This window comes from Meriones unguiculatus, chromosome 8 (assembly GCF_030254825.1).
Source record: "Meriones unguiculatus strain TT.TT164.6M chromosome 8, Bangor_MerUng_6.1, whole genome shotgun sequence".
Lineage (NCBI taxonomy): Eukaryota > Metazoa > Chordata > Mammalia > Rodentia > Muridae > Meriones > Meriones unguiculatus.
The window spans coordinates 76,918,842-76,937,392 of record NC_083356.1 but is presented as its reverse complement, the minus strand read 5'-3'; the positions used below and the strand labels follow the sequence as shown (position 1 = coordinate 76,937,392).

Genomic DNA, 18,551 nt, shown 5'->3' with positions numbered 1-18,551 from the left:
AGGACAAATGAAGACGGGCAGATCCTGGGAGCTCTCTGGTCAGCCCATCTAGATAAATAGTGAGCACCACGTTTTTTTTGAGATACAGGCTAAAAACTAAGGTGGAAAAGCAACTGATGAAGGCATTGGCCTTTGGTTTTACATGGACTGCATCGGTCCACATACGTGGACACCCCAGTTTCATTAGGAAGGCAGAATTACTGGATACCTTTTATTTTAAAAACTGTATAATTTAAAATTATTCTATGTATTCTGTAAAACTGTTAATTTTTATACCCCAGAAATGAAAATGTGGGGAAAAACATGCTGTTATATAGATCAAACCTGACTTGAGAGTAGATATAAGGCAGTCATTGCGGAAACTGGAGAGGCTGCTCTCAGCTCAACCCTGGCACCCGGTGTCTGTTCTTGCTCAAGGGGAGAGAGACCCAGAGTACTCATATATCACGTGCTGCACAATCCTGTTTTCCTAAATCTCAAACAAAGGAATCTGTTTTAAAGGGATAGGAGAAAGTCCTTCAAGGCTATCATTCATTAGGACCATGAATTTGCTAGTTCCAAACAGCAGGGGGTGCCAAAGGGATCACCATTAATCCCAGGAGATAGTGAGGAGAGGGACTGCAGACACCTAGGTTAGAAAGGAATAGGTTATACTGAAACCTGAGTGTGTGGGCTCGCCCTTAGCTACCGGGACTCAGCAGTTCTGTGAACTCAAATGGACATAAACTCATCTTCATCTCCACCTGCAGTACTTGGCTTTTCCTTGGATGGTAAGTGGAAGCAACAAGTCACAGCAGGATGAGCATGCTGGTGCTAATCATGAACTGACATGTTAGCTAACACCTCTGTCTGCTACAACTGTTGCAGACTCCTGAAACAGCATTTAGACTCATTACTGCTCTGAATCAAGAGGCTTTAAGAGCAATGGCTAGAATTCCTCTTGGTCTTGTTAGGTAATATGTTAATAAGTCTATGTATCACTACATATAAATTTAATGATCTGCTGACTTTCAATATAAAAGTCTTTTTATATTCCAATGATTTTTATTTTGTGTATGCACATACACTTTTCTGAGAAGGATTTTTCTCTAGGCTTTACCAGACTGACAAAGGCACAGAAAAGGCTAAACATGGTCTAAAGGAAGACAACTGAGGAAAAAACAAATTGAATTTGAACCAGTTGGAGAGAAAAGTATATTAAGTTACAACAGAAAAGTGGCCACAATATGCATTTTCATTTAGTTTGGTGTCCTTGACTAGAAAGAGAAACCCAAATGCTGCTTCCCAGGCTCCTAGTCACCACTGCTCCCACAGGTCATCTGCAGACATGCTGTTCCTAGATCTATCTCATAGCCTGCTACTGCTCAACAGGCTGCACATAGCCTAGGTACAGAAGCATGAAACAGCAATGCACATATTCCCAAACTGCTCTGCAAGTAACCATGTGAACAGATGTTTCAGGTAATACACATAATTCATCTGATGAGCAAAACCTTGATCAGATGCACAATGCTAGAATGTTGGGGTGACACACTGAGGAAAATAACAGGCAGTACTCACATTCGAACAAAGAGCGACTCTTTGGATGTCAGACCAGGAGAGGAATACTTTTCAACCAGGGCCAACGTACTGAAGCCAAACTTATGAATGGGTTCATTGGAATCCAGCGGTGGGAAATCTGTGTCTACCTCCCCATCATCCTCAGCAATATGCAGGCAGTAGGCACTGACATTGTCACTGAAAGGAAAACCATAAAGGCAAGTGAGTGCTGTAGGGAAGGAACACAGACCAGACAGTATGAAACAGCCAGCACACTGACCCTGTTGTGCTCTACCCTTAGCCCTGGATACCCTGAGAATCCCTAACTCCTACTTCTCTGAGAAGAAAAACAAACAAACAAACAAACAAACAAACAAACTTGGCAATACAACAGGTGTCCTCACATTGTGCCATTTTTCCAACATTTACTGGCCACTTGTTAGAAATAAGACCCAGAACTCAATCTCCGAGATGAAAAGTGAAATTTAATGTCAGCTTTAAAGGAAGCTCATAATATGGGGGTTGGGGGTTGGAGTAAGTGCTGTAGTACCTATAAGAATACAGTCACAAACAAAGGGGTGGAGAGACTTTAATGCACACGCAGGTAGGCATAGCTCTCCTTTCCCTAAAATAATAATAATAATAATAATAATAATAACAACTAACTGACTTTAGGTTAATAATAATAATAATAACAACAACTGACTCTTTAGGGAGGACCTGATTCCAAACACCACAGAACCTTAGCTGAATAAAAGCCAACAGCAGCCTGATTTATCCTGATCTTTCTGATCACTTCTAGACATTTTCCATTTCTCTATCATATCTAGCCAGAACTTCCAGATTCTAGATTCTAGTCTTGCCCTTTTAGAATAAACAAATACCTTTCCCCTTGAGGAACAAACAAACAAAAAAGGCAATTTGTTCATAATGAAAGGACATCAAAACATGTTACAAAATGAAATTAGGGCAGAAATGTTGGGAGGGTGTTTATCAAGCATGTATAAAGTCCTGGGTTTAGTCCCCAGCACTACATAAATCAGATGTGGAGGTGCAGTTCTGTAATCCCAGCACTCAGAAGGCAGACGCAGGAGGATCATAAGTTCAAGGTTATCCTTGGCCATATAGCTAGCCAGCCTGGGATATATAAGACCTCAACAATCCGTAAGTGAGTGAATAAATAAGTGAATGCTGAAACCACCAGTGTGCTCAAAGTGGACTAGGAAATGGCAAACCTGCGAGCATTGTAGGCAGGCTGGCTTCAAGCATAATCTAAATAGTCCAGAAGGCTGGAGAATTCTAAATTCTGCAGCTCAAATTTGGAATTTTAATTTCGTGATTGACGCTTTAATTAATTAATTACAAAGTGTATGCTAATTGTTTAATTGGTTTCTTGATCTATACAGATCATTTTTTGAATTAAATAAGTTGATTTACAAAGTTTATTGATTGGGTGTGACAAAGAATTATTGCACTGACAACCTGATTTGCAATTTTCCCTGTTAATTCACAATCTTAAGCTGCAACTCTGCTTACAGAGAGAACCTACTTCAGGTGATCTACACTCAGAGTGTCTGTCAAGGGTAAGAAGTATTTATTGTATAAAACAGGTAATAAGGACAGATGGAAATTAATGGAAAGTATAAATCTGCTAAATGGATTGATAACAGGAAAGTAATCTGGCCATACTTGTCACTTTACATTTCATATGTTCACAATGATGGTAAGAAATGTAAAATTCTTGAACTTCTGGATCTTTACAGCAAGCTGTCAACATGACCACAAGTGTATGCAGAAACAGATGCTCTTTAAAGGCAGGAAATGGCCCAGGAGAGTGCCAGCTAAGAGAGACCCGAGTTCAATTCTCAGCTCCATGGCTCTTGAACTATGTGATTTCAGAATAAGCATCACCTTTATCACTTTCATTTCCATATCCATAATAAGGTCATAAAGGCCTAACTCAGGGTTGATTCAGTGATGTATGTAGAGCCTGGCATATAACAACAGAAGTAGAATCTTAATGTCAGGTGACTGTAGTAAGGTCACATGGGAACTAGTTTGAAGAGTCTGTCAGTCCTTAAGTTATGGATGCACAGTGAAACAACAGGACAGCCGTGACACCAGCAGCTCATTCCAGGCAGGTGGGTCTCTAAGTTTAACCCGGCAGCTGTGCCTTAGGGTTTTATGAGCAGGACAGATGCGATGGGACAAGCAATAGACAGCACAGATTATTTATAGCCATGTAAATCAATCTGAGAAATATATGTGATTCCCCAGCACCACAGAGGTTCAAGGGCAAATAATAAGTCTATTGATTAAAGCAGAAAGGCCAAGACTGGTATCAGAAGAATCTTACCTTGATTATCATGGGATGCTCACAAGTCCCCACAAAAAACAAATCCAACAAATACTACGAGCTCAGGTCTGATAGTAAACCAAAAAGTTTAACTCACCAATTCTGAGTTACTATCAAGTAACTCATTCAAAAGCATTTGCACTGTGTTTACTCTGTGTAGTACTCTGTCCTAGGAAGGATTCCTTGTATTAGACAAGAGGAGTGAGGTCATCAGCAAAGTTTAACAGCAAACACGGTTCTAAACCCTCAACTGAAAACCTGAGGAGATGGTAAATAAACAATCTGCTCTCTACACAAAGACCTGCTGATTCCCTTGCACCTCTACAAAGAGATCATTGTCCAACAGAAGTTGCTGCTGTTTTTTTCACTTGTCAAACTGTTTGTGACTCCTCATGAAGTGCTCTGAAGACAGGACAATGTCACTGGCTGTATGCACTGGGCACTGTGTGCAATACTTTGGGCAAACTGGCTTTGAGCAGCCACTGAATTTTCACCACAACTCAATGAGGTCAGTCACTGCTTCTATTTTATACACTAGGAAACTGAGGCTTTTTTTACTGGGGTTAAGTGTCTTGTTCAACATTGGCATGTGACTGTCAGCGCTGACAGTCAAACCCAAGTAATCAAGAATCTCTTGACCCCACCAATCCTTTGGCCAAAACCATGCTGTTAAGGCTTCTCAAAGTGCACACTTGGTGTTTGAATAGAAGGAACTATGACTCGTTCATTTTTGTTGCTGTTTTTCATTAGGAACCTGGAGAGATTTCTGTGAACCTCCTCACATCTACAGCCAGGGAGTGAAGATACAGAGGAGAAACAAGCTCAGTCCATGGACAGAGCTGCTGTAGAGAACCAAGCCCTTGTCACCTTTGTTCTGTAACTCACTGATCAATGCAGAAAATGGTGGCATTTTGGAACTGGGGGTGTGGGGGAGCAGCGCTGGTTCCTTCCACTGCTAGAGCTTTCAACACAGGGCCCCTTCCTACAGCTCCATTCTGAATGAATGGCATCTGCTCTCGGTGGTAACTCAAGCACTAATCAAATCTCTCTGAGCTGTATCTTGTGTGAAAAGGGGGTTTCTTCGTTTCTCGACAATCATTTGATCTCTGACAGAATCCAAGTGTGTCTACTTTCTGGCTTTCTTAGTCACTATTTTTGCACACCCACGGCCACACAGCTCTTTTTCCTATTTATGCACCTACACTCCCAAAGAGCACAAAGTCTTCTGAGCCTCTTCATGGTTACTGAAGAGTAAAAATGGCTACCACTTAGACATACTTAACAAATACTTGTTAAATGAACAAATACATGAATATGTGGATGGACTCACTATGAATAAAAGTAAAATATATGATTAATGAGGTCTATGTTAACCAGAATGGAGAGCTTTAGGCATTATGCACACCAGAGACTGCAGCTTCAGACAAGGGAGAAAGCAGTAGACAAGGAAGTAAAGGTGAAAGGAAATTGGTTTTTCAGACAGAGCCTCATGCAGCCCAGGCTGGTCTTAAACTTGCCATGTAGTTAAAACTGGCCTCAGGCTCCCAACTCTCCTGCCTTTGCCATCGGGTGCTGACTCTGCAAGCATGTGCCACTATGCATGGCTTCTTAAAGGAGGACACACTTCAAGATACGAGTACTGGCATCCCATTTTTTGATGGATAAAGAAGTTTGCAACAGGTTAACTTCCTAACCAATGAACTCCTAGTCCTTCGAACCCTATGGCCCCAGTGCTGCAGCCACAGACATGGCTTCCTATGCTGGGACAACTTATTTCTCAGCAAAGCTGCAGGTTCCAAGTGCTTACTGTACTATGAAACTCTGAAATCACAAAGGAAATAATCCTATCTGCCACACAGGGTCTTATAAAGATTAGATTACTTTATTCATTGCACAGTGTCTAGCATGAAAAAGGATTCTCATTTTGCCAAGATGTCGTCACAAGTCTTCATCTTCTGGTTACAGCAAGGCACAGAGAGCAGAGGCAGGGAAGTCTACATTCCTGTCTGACTGGTACCTGAGGACAGATAATCAAGAGTAACAAGCAGGACAGGGAAACAAGAGCTCAGTTTTAATAATGGGTAGGCCTGGGAGGAGAGACAGCCATAGTATAAGAGGATGGGGCTTGAACACTGAACAGGAATAAAATGGAGCCTGTGGTCAGAGAGCCTTGGGGCAGAAGAGACGGAGATAGGGAACAGTGAATGTAGCAACTTGGTTTCACTTATTTATCAACAACTGATATAAATATTTTTCACTGGGAAAATGTATTTCACTGAGTTGACCAATATTCACTTTCTGTTCAAAGGCTGGTGTACCTTTTATGAAGTCACAGAGCAGAGAGACAGACAGACAGACAGACAGACAGACAGACAGATAGATAGATAGATAGCATTTAATTCATACATAAAAATTTAGGAGCATTTCAGAAGCATCTCAGATTTTTCCAGATTTTTTTCTGGCATGCTTAATTTACATACTCATAAAAATTCACCCATCTTTGGAAATGCATGGACAGTCCTTTGTAGTGTGATGATCACAGACAAATGTTCACTGTTTTGCTTTTACACATTATTCTGAAACATCCAGAACTCTCAGCACCAGGGCCCTGGTGGTCACTGTGATAGCTAATCAATATAGAGTCTGCTGGGCATTAGTAAAGGGAAGCAAGAGGTTGCTGAGAGGATTGTAGCTCAGAGGTTGATCTCTAAAGTCAGAGAGAAAAAGAATTTAAGACTATCAAAATTTCTATTTCTCCAAAACCCACATAAAACAAATGGTAAGAACTGGTAAATATCACTGTAAGGGTCAAAGCACAGCAACCTTACACAGGATCGACTCTAAGTTTCCCAGGATAGCAGCTCCAGAGAAAAAACACCTGCTGGCTCCTAGCTGGAAACAAGGCTTTTGTGGCTGCTCTCTGCCCTCCTCCCTAGGAGCTTCTCTCATTTACAAATCCAAGAACCTTATTGTCCAGGTGGTTTCATTCCACTGTGAGAGACAACTGTGGCTTGTTTTCATAACCTACTTCATTTCATCATGTTCCTGTACAGTGCTCTGCTGTCTTGAACGTGTTTATAATAATTGCATTAATATTCTTATTTGCTAATTCTATCATTTTTGGAAAGTCCTGTGTATGCACTGTTCTAAATTAGACAGTAATTTAGTCTTTAGTAATTTAGACTAAATTAGTCTTCCAAATAAATTTACAGAATTGTCAGGATTCTGAATTTCACAAACCTATTATAAACTTTTCCTGTAGACACTCTTTCAACCCCATGACCAGCAGGACATTTCAGAAAAATAAAAGTGGTATCATCACTCCCCTGTATAAAGCCTTTAAAGGCAAAAGAAACTGCCTCCTACAAAACCTTGCATGGTGCTCTGCTGCCTTCCAAGCCAACCTGGGCTTAGCCACACCTCTACTTGTAATTCCTTCACTAAGTGACATGTCAGTCTCATCTCTGTGTGGACTGTCAGCCATGTTCTTTGATGGTCTGGTCAGTACGATTTGGCTCAAGCCTCATTTCTTCTGGCAAAGCTTCCCTGATTGCCTCTCACCCCAGCTTGATACATAGCTCTAGCCAGAACTAGAAAGGTTTCCCTCCCATATCCCTGGATGTTCACTGTTCTCAAAGTCTTAGGGATACTGAAGTGAGCATGTATGATTTGGTAGCTGTCTGAACCATTAACCTGAACCTGGAGACCAGAGACTGTGATTATTTGTAGTCTAGTGCCCAGCACAATCTGGGATAGCACTGATGGCGTGCAATGTTTGAGGAAAGAAGGCAGGCAGAGTCTCTGCTACGAGCTATGGCTATGACATCTACTCATGATGCTGCTTATAAGAAGAGCTTTATAGCCAGGAGTGGTGGTACATATTTAATCCCTCACAGAGACAGGCAGATAGATCTCTTTGAGTTCAAGGCCAGCATGGTCTGCAGAGCAAGTTCCATGACAGCCAGGGCTGTTACTCATTATGCAAAGAATTGATGTCTTGAAAACACAAAGAGGAGAACAGCTTCATTTCTTTGTATAGAATAGTTAGGAGCAAGGGAAATGTCTGGAGAGACAGCTCAGTCATTTAAGTCTAAACTCACAGCCGAAAATACAAGAACAAGGGAAACACAGCTCTAGTTCAAATCTTGACTGATGACCTGCACCCTGCTCGTTCTACACCTATGCCATTAATAAAACAGATGGAAACTTGGGAAATTACTTAACTCCTAACCCTCAGTTTCTCTCTAGTAAAGACATTATTTATGACTTCCAAAGCTACTGTAAGAAATAAAACAATAAACAACTAAGAGTGCTTTAGCACTCAGTGGGACACACTGTCTTAAGTATCAACCATCACCTAGCACTGAGCAATCCTGGAAGTTTGTAAGGTATAAGCATGGACTTGCTTTCTCTTTCCCTCACTGACTACAATGTCTGCAGTAACTTTGTATCTATCATTTAAATCAGGACACTAAAGACTGGACAGATGGCTCAGAGGTTAAGAGCACTGGCTGCTTTTCTAGAGGACCTGGGTCCCTGCCTCAGCACCTGCATGGCAGCTCACAACTATCTCCAACTCTAGTCCCAGGAGATCTGATGCCCTTTTCTGGCCTTTGTGGGCACCAGGCATGCAAGTGGTGTATACCAACATATATGCAGGCAAAATACCCATACCCATAAAATTAAAATAGGAAAAAAAATGGTGAGAGTTCTAATTGGGGAGAGGAAAAGAGTAAATACAGAAGGAAGAGGATAAAATAATAGGAAGGATATCTGAAAAAGTCATAAGGAATCATACTATTAACTCTCTACCTAAAATTACCTACACTATACCTTAATTACTAAGCCAGCATAATCCTTAACAATATGTTAAGTACTTGCCCTTATACCCACACATAAGTGCAGTCCTCAACCCTCATCAAGGAAACTTTTCTTTCTAAAAAATAGAGACCACGTGCAGAAAACAACAACCAATGCAGAGTTGGGAAGCCCAGTCCCAACAGATGCATCTATAACTCCTGCACCCAAGGCCCAGGGATCATTGCTGAAGAGGAGGAAGAAAGATTGTAAGATCCAGAGGACCAGGAGTTTTGCTGTGACTTTCAGAATGCCAGAAGCTACACTCAAAGCCTACATGACTGCCTAAGTATGAGCTGAACAAAAACTTGCCAAGAGACATGGCAAGTAAATGGGGTAAGGATAAAGCCTCAACCTACACAAGCAACTACAGGCATCTAAGGAATGATGAGATCAGGAGAATATGTCTTGCCCAGGGAAGACCATACCAACTTGTTATCCAATACCAAATAGTCATCCCTAAAAATAAACAAACAAGTAACATTATACGGACTGAGCAGGTTGTATTTATGTATTTAAGAACATACACACAACAACAATAAAGGAAAAAAAAAGGCCATAAATTTGAAAGAGAGCAAGCAGGGGACTGGGGTGGTGGTGGTATAAAGGATGGTTTTAGAAGTAGAAAAGGGAAGGGGAAAATGAAGCCATTATATTATAATCTCAAGCTATAATTTTATAAAACTAAAATAATAATAAAAAATAAAGCAGGACATCACCAGGTTGAAACCATTCAGCATGACAAATTCTGGTGAGTAATGGTCTGTGACAGGCAGAGGCTTGACTTCTCAGACACTTAGAGAAGGCCTCCCTTGCATGGCAGGGCTGAGCCATTTGTTTAGATCTTAATGTTCCCATGTGCTCCCACTGGCTCTGCATACTACTCACTGCACTGTTTCAGCCTGGGGTACAAGCTCATAAAGCCCATGCAGACTCCCGCTCACACCTGTGGGCTGCTCTTCAGACGTCTCTCAGCTGCTCCTTGAGTAAGCTCAGCCTTTACTACACCTCAAGCCATGCTCTCCATTTGCCTCACCTCTGGGCCTCCCTGTTTCAACACAGCTCCTCAGTGGCCACTTTTAAGACCGTTCTCTTTTCACTTAGGCTTCAACGAACATCTTTACATAGAAGTCTCCCAGAGTTAAACTCCCAGTTTCTCTCTCTCTCTTCTGAACCCCAGCAACCAAATACAACGAACTATAAAATTAGCTGGCAGAACACTGAGCTCACACCGCCCTGCCCCTGCTCTCCTCACTGTGAAAGACAACTAAGACGCTTCCAAGGCTCCCTATCTCACACAGGACACCACAGCACATGGGCAACCGAGCCTGAAACTTAGGGCATCACCTTAAACTCTGCTTCTCTCCCAGATTCCCATTATCTAATTCACCCCCACATTCTGGGAGTTGTACCTCAAATATGTTAGAAGTTGTCCACTTCTCTTAGTCTTATCCACTCTCTTCTCCCGGCCTTTCTTTGTGCCCATGCATCCTCCTGCCTTGGGTCTGTTGCCATGCTGTTGCATCAGCAGGGCTGCTCTCAACTCAGAGGCTTCTGTTGCCTGTTGCCCATTGCCAGGGAACCTCTCCCTGACTTCAGGCTAGGCACTCAGGAATGGCGTCCTTTCCTGAACACTCAGCTTCACTACATGAAAAAAAATTAAGCTACTATGCACTTCCTTTCGAGACTGTGGAATTCATGAAAAACAGACTAATTCTAGCTGCACTCAGTACTTGCACACCAGCAAAATGCCCGAGACATAGCAAACACTCAATGAATGCTGGTGAAATGCATGGATGAATCCAAGTGATAAGTGAAATGAGCCAGATACAAAGTGCTATTACACTTGATAATTTCTTCTACCCAACATACTGTAAATTTGAGTGAAGTGATGGTATTTCTCTTGTTCTCCATTTTGCCCTTCCTTTATATCTAGGGCCTAGGGCTCCAAAAATATTTGCTAAAGGAATTGAAACCTTTAAATGTCAGTGCCTGCCAAAGGTGAGCAGAGATGCACAGGGCTCTAGAGACTGAGCAGAATATGAAGAGAAGAAGCAGAAGGACAGTACACACACGGTTCTGCTGCAGGTTAAAATGGAAGGCTTACCATGTACAAAAGTGCAGTTAGGAGTACAAACGGGGAAGGACCACTTAAGATAATAATACATTTCAGGAAATGATTCTTAGAGACGACTTAAGGAACATAAAGTGGAAGTGGTGACCTAGAAAGGGGAGAAAAATGCATAGAGGTGTGCACTCAGAAGAGACAGATAAGAAGTCCAACCTGCCTAATACCAGAGTACCTCACCACGGCACAATCACCTTTGATAGGAGAGCACTAACTCACATGCCTGCATGAATGACTGTGAGAAATCTGTAGGCGTAGCTGGGTGTGGTAATGCTGTATAATAGCAACAGAAACACATTTACCATGGCTTTTCTCATCTTTTTTTTTTTTTTTAAACAACAATTTGTTACAGTGTGCATTACATTTTACACATAAGAACACTATATGGTTTGGAACCTAAGTAACACATCCAAGATCTGCTGCAGTAACATGAAATCTAAAAACAAGGCTATGGCTCTGTAGTCTACACTTTTAACTACTATGATGCACTTTGACAAAGAGAAGAGATAAGATGCTAACATTTTTCAGAGCATCTATGGAAAATGATGATGTTTGATACTTGTTGAGCTACACTCCTGACTATCCACAGTCACCAACCCTCCTCAAGGACTGCAGATAGCTGACACTGAGTATAGAGAAGCAACTCTACCACAGGATGGTGATCTGTACCACTTGGCTAGACCACAACTTGGTATATTTGGCACTATCCAATTATAAGCTACAAGTGGCTACTATGCATTTCTCAAATGGCATGTGTGAGTTAAGTGTCTTTAAACTGCAAATAACACTAGATATTAAAGATTTACAACCATAACAAGAGTAATGGCAACAGTTTTGTTTTTGTTTTTTAAAGACAGGGTGCCATGTAGTTTACACTGGTCTGCAACTCCCTATATTATCAAGAATCACTCTGAACTCCTAATCCTCCCGCTTCAAAACCCCAGGGCTGCGATCAAAGGCTTGTGCCATCATGCCATGTTTTATGGAGTGCTAGAGATGGAACTCAGGACTCCCTGCATGGTAGGCAAGCAATCTCCCAACTGAGCTACACCTCCATATCCCCACCCCTTCACGGGGAAATAATACGATTTTGGATACAATAAAATACATTATAAAATTTAAGTTAATCTTTTGGTAATTTAAAAAATGTGACTACCAGAAAATTTGAAATTACAAACACACCTCCTGCTTTCAGCTTACTTTCTATTCTCTCTGAACAGTGTGGCTCTGTAACCTGGCATCTCCACTACTGGGCACAGCAGCAATCTGCAAAGGTACTGCCCCAGGACTACAGCGAGCTCTTCAGGCTTTTAGTAGCTAACATATCAGCAGCCTGATAAGCACCACCAGTAGATAAGAGACTAGAGAAAGTCTAAGGAACGACAGAAAGAAGAAAGGTGGGGGGTGGAGAGGTGCTCTAGTGTACATGAGAATCATGATATATGATCAATGTCTATGCATAAAAAAAACGGAATAGTCAAAATTACCCTTGAAAATCTCTTAAATTATCTATAAAGAAGAGTAAATGTGGTTCTGTGTGAAGAGCTGGTGCATATCTCAAGTTCTTGACAGGGTAAAAACCTCACTGAGTTTTCTTTTTCTCCCACAAATGGGTGTTATTCAAAAGATACTGCTCCATTCTTGAACCTAATGGAGAAAGACAAATTAAGGAATGTTTTGGCAGACCTTACAGGTCAGAGGCAGCCAGAGAATCTTCAGCACAGAGGCAAAGGCAGTTTAATGGAGAAGAACAGTCATTTCACAAATGGTGCTGTAGCAACAAACTATCTACCTATAAACCAGGTGTCCAAACATAGTCTTCCCCTCCAGGCTGAACCCAAGGCATATTTTTTTCTCTGCCATCTTTTTGCAACATTGGGGATTAAACCCAGGACCACATTCCTTGCACATGTTAGGTAAGTACTTTACCACTCAGAAACACCCAAAGTCCAGGATCACAGGCCTAAATATAAACACATAATCATATAGCTTCTATAAGGAGCTATTTCTAGGCTAAAAATTCTGGTGACCCTGGATACAATGAAGACCTTTCAGATACAACTCCAGGAACAGGAAGATGGCTCAGCAGATGAGGGTGCTCACCAAGCCTGAGGACCTGAGTTTGATCCCTACAACCACATGGCAGAAAGAAAAACTCGGCTCCCCAAAGTTGTCCTACATGAATTCTGTGACATATACATCATGACACGTGTACACATGTACATACGCACACCCAAATGTAAAAAATTAAACAAAATGGATATAATACCAAAAGCATCACCTGGTAAGCTGGAGCTGGTAAGCAGGGGCCCATTAACATCTGGAACATCTGCTCGGTAAGAATTGCTATTAAAAGGAAGAAAAGGCAAACACATCCAGAGGAAAATCTCTGCAAAGTGTCTAAAAAAGGAATTGTATCCAAAAATACAAAGAATTCTTAAAACTCAACAATAAGAAAACTTAAAACTCAATAAGAAAAGAACTTAATTTCAAAGTGAACAAAACCTCTTAACAGCTCATCCAAGCAGCCAAGCAGCAATCAAGCATAAGCTGCTCAGCACCATCCATTAGAGGCTGTAAATCAGTACAAGATGCTCAATGCACACCCATAAGAATAGTTAAAAGTCCAAATGCCAACCACACCAAATGCTCACCAGTATGAATGCCAAATGCCAGAAGCCTTCTGAAATACAGCTGACAGGGTCTTACAACACAGGCTCACCTTATCACACAACCCAGGAATTGTGCTTCTAGGTACTTGATCAAATGAGATGAAAACTCACAACTACACAAAACCTGCATGGGACCATGCACAAAAGTTTTCTATGTAATGGTCAAAAAAATCAGAAGGAAGAGATATTCTTCAATGGAAACACAGAAGAAGGGAAAACAGTGTAATGTTTTTCTGCTATAAAAAGAAATGAGGCAGCGGGGTATGGTGGAGCACAATGGCAGTCTCGGCACTCAGAAGACTGAGGCTGGAGGACGGCTTGAGCCCAGAAGTTTGTGATCAGCCTATGAAGCATGAAGAGATCTTGGAGAGGAGGTTTAATCTGTATCTCTTAATCCTTAAACCAAATAGCCAAAAGCCAAGGCATCAGCACGTGATCAAATGCATTGCTGTATTAAGTACATACTGAGATCTACAACATGGAAGGAATTTTTTTTCCCCAAAATCATGGACTACATACAAAGAAAGTAGAGTTAAACACTCAAATCTAAACAAAACATTCTAAGGCAGAAAATTCAATAAATGTGAATAATGAAGTCTAAATTGTTCAATTTGGTCTTGTAGAGAGACTGAGGTTGTTTCAGTTAGTATCTTCCCACCGTTTCTCTCAGAATCAGCATATCAAAATAACCAGGAAATCAGACTAAATCCTACAGTCTGATCTTACACAACAGTTAGCAAACACAAGAAACAATAAAAGACGCCAAGAATCGCAGCCAAATTCTCCATTCCTTCCCTGGGGCCAGTCAGATGCTGCAGTTTTCACAGCACAGGGGCAGTTGAACAATACGCTGTATAAATGGTTTTCTTGACAAACCAAAATTGAAGGAAAGCTCTTACAAGCATCTGGCAATCTGGACCCAATGAATAAAGTGCTCATCCACAGACTAACCCACTGGGAAAGACCAAATAAGGATCTATTCCAGATCATCAGCACTAACAGGAGAAAAAAATACTAATTTCCTTTCCACACTGCCCCACAGAAAGGGATTTCAGAGACTTACTTTACAGACTGGCTTACATCAAACAGGACTATAGCCAGTGTCACAGACAAACTGCAAAAATCTGAAAGGCCGGAGGTTTAACGTGGCAATTCAAAAATACACCGATGAAGTGACTAAGCATGCTGCTATCTGAAGGAACGCACCACTGGAGCCACACTCAGCTGCAGAGCTTGACATGATAACGTAAGAGATCACCCTACAAGAAGCTCAGGCTACAGGGAACCTAAGCTGATCACCTTTCCTTTCAAGTTCCTTTTCTTTTTTTGTTTTATCTTTCCTTTTCCACTTACTGGAAAAAAAAAAAAAAAAAGGCAAAAGCCTCTTCCTACTATGAATAATAAGCTAAATCATTCTAGATTACCAAAAGAAATACACATAATTTAAAATATGAAAAAAATCTCATGTGTATTTTACCACAATTTCAATTCTCTAAATATGTATGCCAGAAAAAGGTTTCAAGAATACCAGCCTGGATGACCATAGGTTTTGAAATTTGTTCAAATTAAAGTTTGAATTTTATGTACATTCATGTTTTGCCTACATGTATGTCTATGTGACGGTGTCAGATCTTGGAGTTACAGACAATTGTGAGCTGCCATGTGGGTGCTGGGAAGTGAACCTGGGTCCTCTGGAAAGGCAGTCAGTGCTCTTAACCACTAAGCCGTCTCTCCAACCCCCTTTGTGTTTTTCTCTTAAATGTATTGTAACTTATTTATGTGCTTCAAACAATCTACCCCAACTCCTAATTGTTAAACAATTTTCTTAAATTGTTCTTAAATTTTTTTCACTGGTCCATAGTATTCTTTCTTTTCGGTTTTTCAGGACAGGCTTCTTAGTGTAACAGCCCTGGCTATCCTGGAACTCATTGTGTAGACCAGGCTGACCTTGAACTCATATCCACCTGCCTCTGCCTCCCAAGCACTGGGATTAAAGGTGTGTGCCACCACTTCCCAGCTAATATTCTTTTGTTTAATGTTGCATAACTTTTATTTTGCTTTTAAAATCAGTATATAAAGAACGGGTTTCACTATGTGCTTTTCACAATACTTTGTTCTGCCTGACCATCTTCTCTGGCCCCTCCCCCTGGCTGACAGGTTTTGGCAGGAGTGTACTGAAATGTCCTGTTTCAGAAGGGAATCATGTGGTGTTCTCTTCCTTTGATGCATGCTGCTAGTTGAACACAGTAATAATTATATTATGCAGGAGGTTTGTTTCTCAGTTCACCATAAGCTTTGCCAAAATCGGTATGTTTTCTGTCTTAAATTCTACTGTCTGAAGTTAGGCATGATAGTACATGCCTTTAATCCTAGCCCGCAAGAGGCAGAGACAGGAGGATCTCTGTGAGTTTGAGTCCAGCCTGGTCTACGAAGCGAGTCCCAGGATAACCAGCAGGTGAATTTCTGTTGGCATTACTGTGATTAACAATACATCTGTTTGTGTATATTTATGAGACAGGGTCAGACTATGAAGTCCAAGCTAACCTTGAACTTGGAGCCTCTGTTTCTAAGTGCCAGGAGCTTGTGCACGACCACACCAGGCTCTTTGTTTCTTTATTTTCTTCCTTGTGCTTTAACTGAAAAGCTTAACTCCATTTCTCTAGCTATTTAGAAAGCTGTAGATATCTTTCTGCTTTTAGTGGCATTTATTTGTGTGTGTGTGTGTGTGTGTGTGTGTGTGTACTGTATGTGTGTGTTTGTGTGTGACTTGTTGAGGACAGAGGTCAACATCTGTTGTCTTCCTCTATGTACCTCTGCCATATTGAGGCCTCTCACAAAACTGGTTAGGCTGACTAGCCAGCAAGACCCTCTCCTGTCTCTACCCTTTAGCACCCAGGAAAAAACTAGGTATAGTAGTACATGCATGAAATCCCAGCTCTGGATAGGCAGAGTCAGACAAGACCCCTGGGGCTTGCTGGTCAAGCAGCCTAGACTAATTGGTGAGCTGCAGGCTAGTAAGAGACAGTTTCAAAAAACAAGGTGGGTAGCTCCTGAGGAATGACACTGAAGGTTATTTTCTGGCTTCCATATGTGTGTGTGTGTGTGTGTGTGTGTATACCTAATTCACCTAATGTTCTTCAAGAAGAACCATTAATTAAAAAATGAAAATTTATGCTAACATGCATATTTGCAAGTTATTTTAAAACTGAAAAATGTTTTAAATTTATGTCCAAATTAGAGTTCTACTACAGAAAATATTGGTAGATATAACATACATAAATAAATTTTTGAGGTTCTCTATAGTTTTTAGGAGAAAAAAAGCATTCAAAGTATGAAGACCAAAATATGTAAGCACCAACTGTCTTAAGTGAAGGGAAGTGTATGGTGTGATCATGTGGCCTCTGTCAAGGGATGAGGTGCGTAATCAGGAAGGTGGGTTTACAGCCATTCCTCAGCACTCTGGAGGTACAACAAGGTCTTCTGGCACCTGCTGCAATGGATGGAGTTGGCTTTGAGTGCGCCCATGCTTCCTGTGCAGGGATAGGTGCCTTCTCTTCGCAACTTTGCAGTTATTTCTCCTATACCAATCATTTCCTCTAGCATGACAACAACACGTTCTAACATCAGTTCACATTTAACTCTTATAGAAAGAAAGTGGATTTTTGTTTTTGCTGCTGTGCTTTAAAAAAAGAGTGCTATTCTTAAAACTTTCATTTTTAAATGATTACAAACTCACAAGAGCAAAAACATATCACATAGAGCCCTCTGATTCCTTAAATGTACTATTCACCGCTAGTGATTGCTCATCTAATTATAGTCTAACATCAAGAACAAGGAAATTGACATTGGCACACCACTAGTAACAAGACTACAAATTTTATTCAGTTTCTGCCAGCATGGGTGCATGTGTGTGTATGTGTGTGTGTGTGTGTAACCTTCACTGAGAACAGAACATAAGGTCTTTTTGTATCCTTTCCTCCCAAATACTGTCTTTGTCCTCAGAAAGCATGTATGTGTTCTCTGTCTCTGTACTTTGTCACTTTGAACATGTGACGTAACGGAATCACATGAGACACAACCTTTCCACAGTGCCTTAAAACTATCAATGTAGTCGTGTGCATCACTAGCTTGTTCCTTTCTTATTGCTGAGTAGCATTATGCTGGACTGGTGGAGCATGATGTTTCATAGTTCACCTTGTGAAGAACATTCTAGTTACTTCCAGTTTGCACTATAATTATATCACTAATTCATACAGGGAAAGTATAATAACAAGTTATCAACTAGCAAAAAAGTTGTTATGGATTGACCTGTGTTCTTGAGAAAATATGCTGAACTTCCAGCCTCTGCACCTACTACAAATATGCCAATGCACTGCTCTGCGCTGGAGTAGGGCATAAACACAAATCTGTAGCATTCTTTAACATACCGTCTTCTCAGCCTCTCGATATAACTTTTCCCACTGTTTCTTCAGTTTTCATCTTGGCTGTGTCAGGATCAAGGGAGCGGGAACCCACATTAACTCTGAAACACACACCCGGATCTTCTCCAAGCCATTTTACCTCAGGCAGCACAGTCCCAGACAGCAGAAACTGTTCTCCTCTCCTGTACTTCCAGACCTAGCACGCAGTTCCACCACACTACATGTGGAAGGGAAGAACTGGGCAATGGCAGAGACCACTGAGTTAAAATATCAATCCTGCCACTTGCTATGTGGGTTAAGAAAACTATTTAGCCTTAGTTTAGTTTCTGTATCTACAGAACGGAGTCACAGTTCAGCTCCTGTCTGGTACTCGGCAGCTGTGTAACCCTGGACCAGCTGACTCACATCTGTCAGTTTCAGTGGCCACACTAAACAGCATTTTCAAGGTTTAGTTCAGGTATTGCTCCCTTTCTTGTTCTTCATTTCTACTTTTCACTGAGAAAGATCTACATCTCAGCACCTTCCCAAGAAAAGCAACCGATCCCCAACCTTTGTCTGAGCCCAGTGAGTACCTCAGC

General features: G+C 41.2%; 1 protein-coding gene across 7 annotated transcripts in view; it reads right to left on the bottom strand.

Annotated features, from left to right (window-relative positions):
- The window catches only part of Mapkap1 (MAPK associated protein 1), a 212,471-nt gene that overhangs the window by 101,035 nt on the left and 92,885 nt on the right, over positions 1-18,551 (bottom strand). For all 7 annotated transcript variants that reach the window (XM_021645726.2, XM_060389985.1, XM_060389984.1 and 4 more), the window contains one exon: positions 1,561-1,737. In XM_021645726.2, the coding sequence (XP_021501401.1) occupies positions 1,561-1,737 (177 nt within the window). The remainder of the gene's footprint in view (positions 1-1,560; positions 1,738-18,551) is intronic.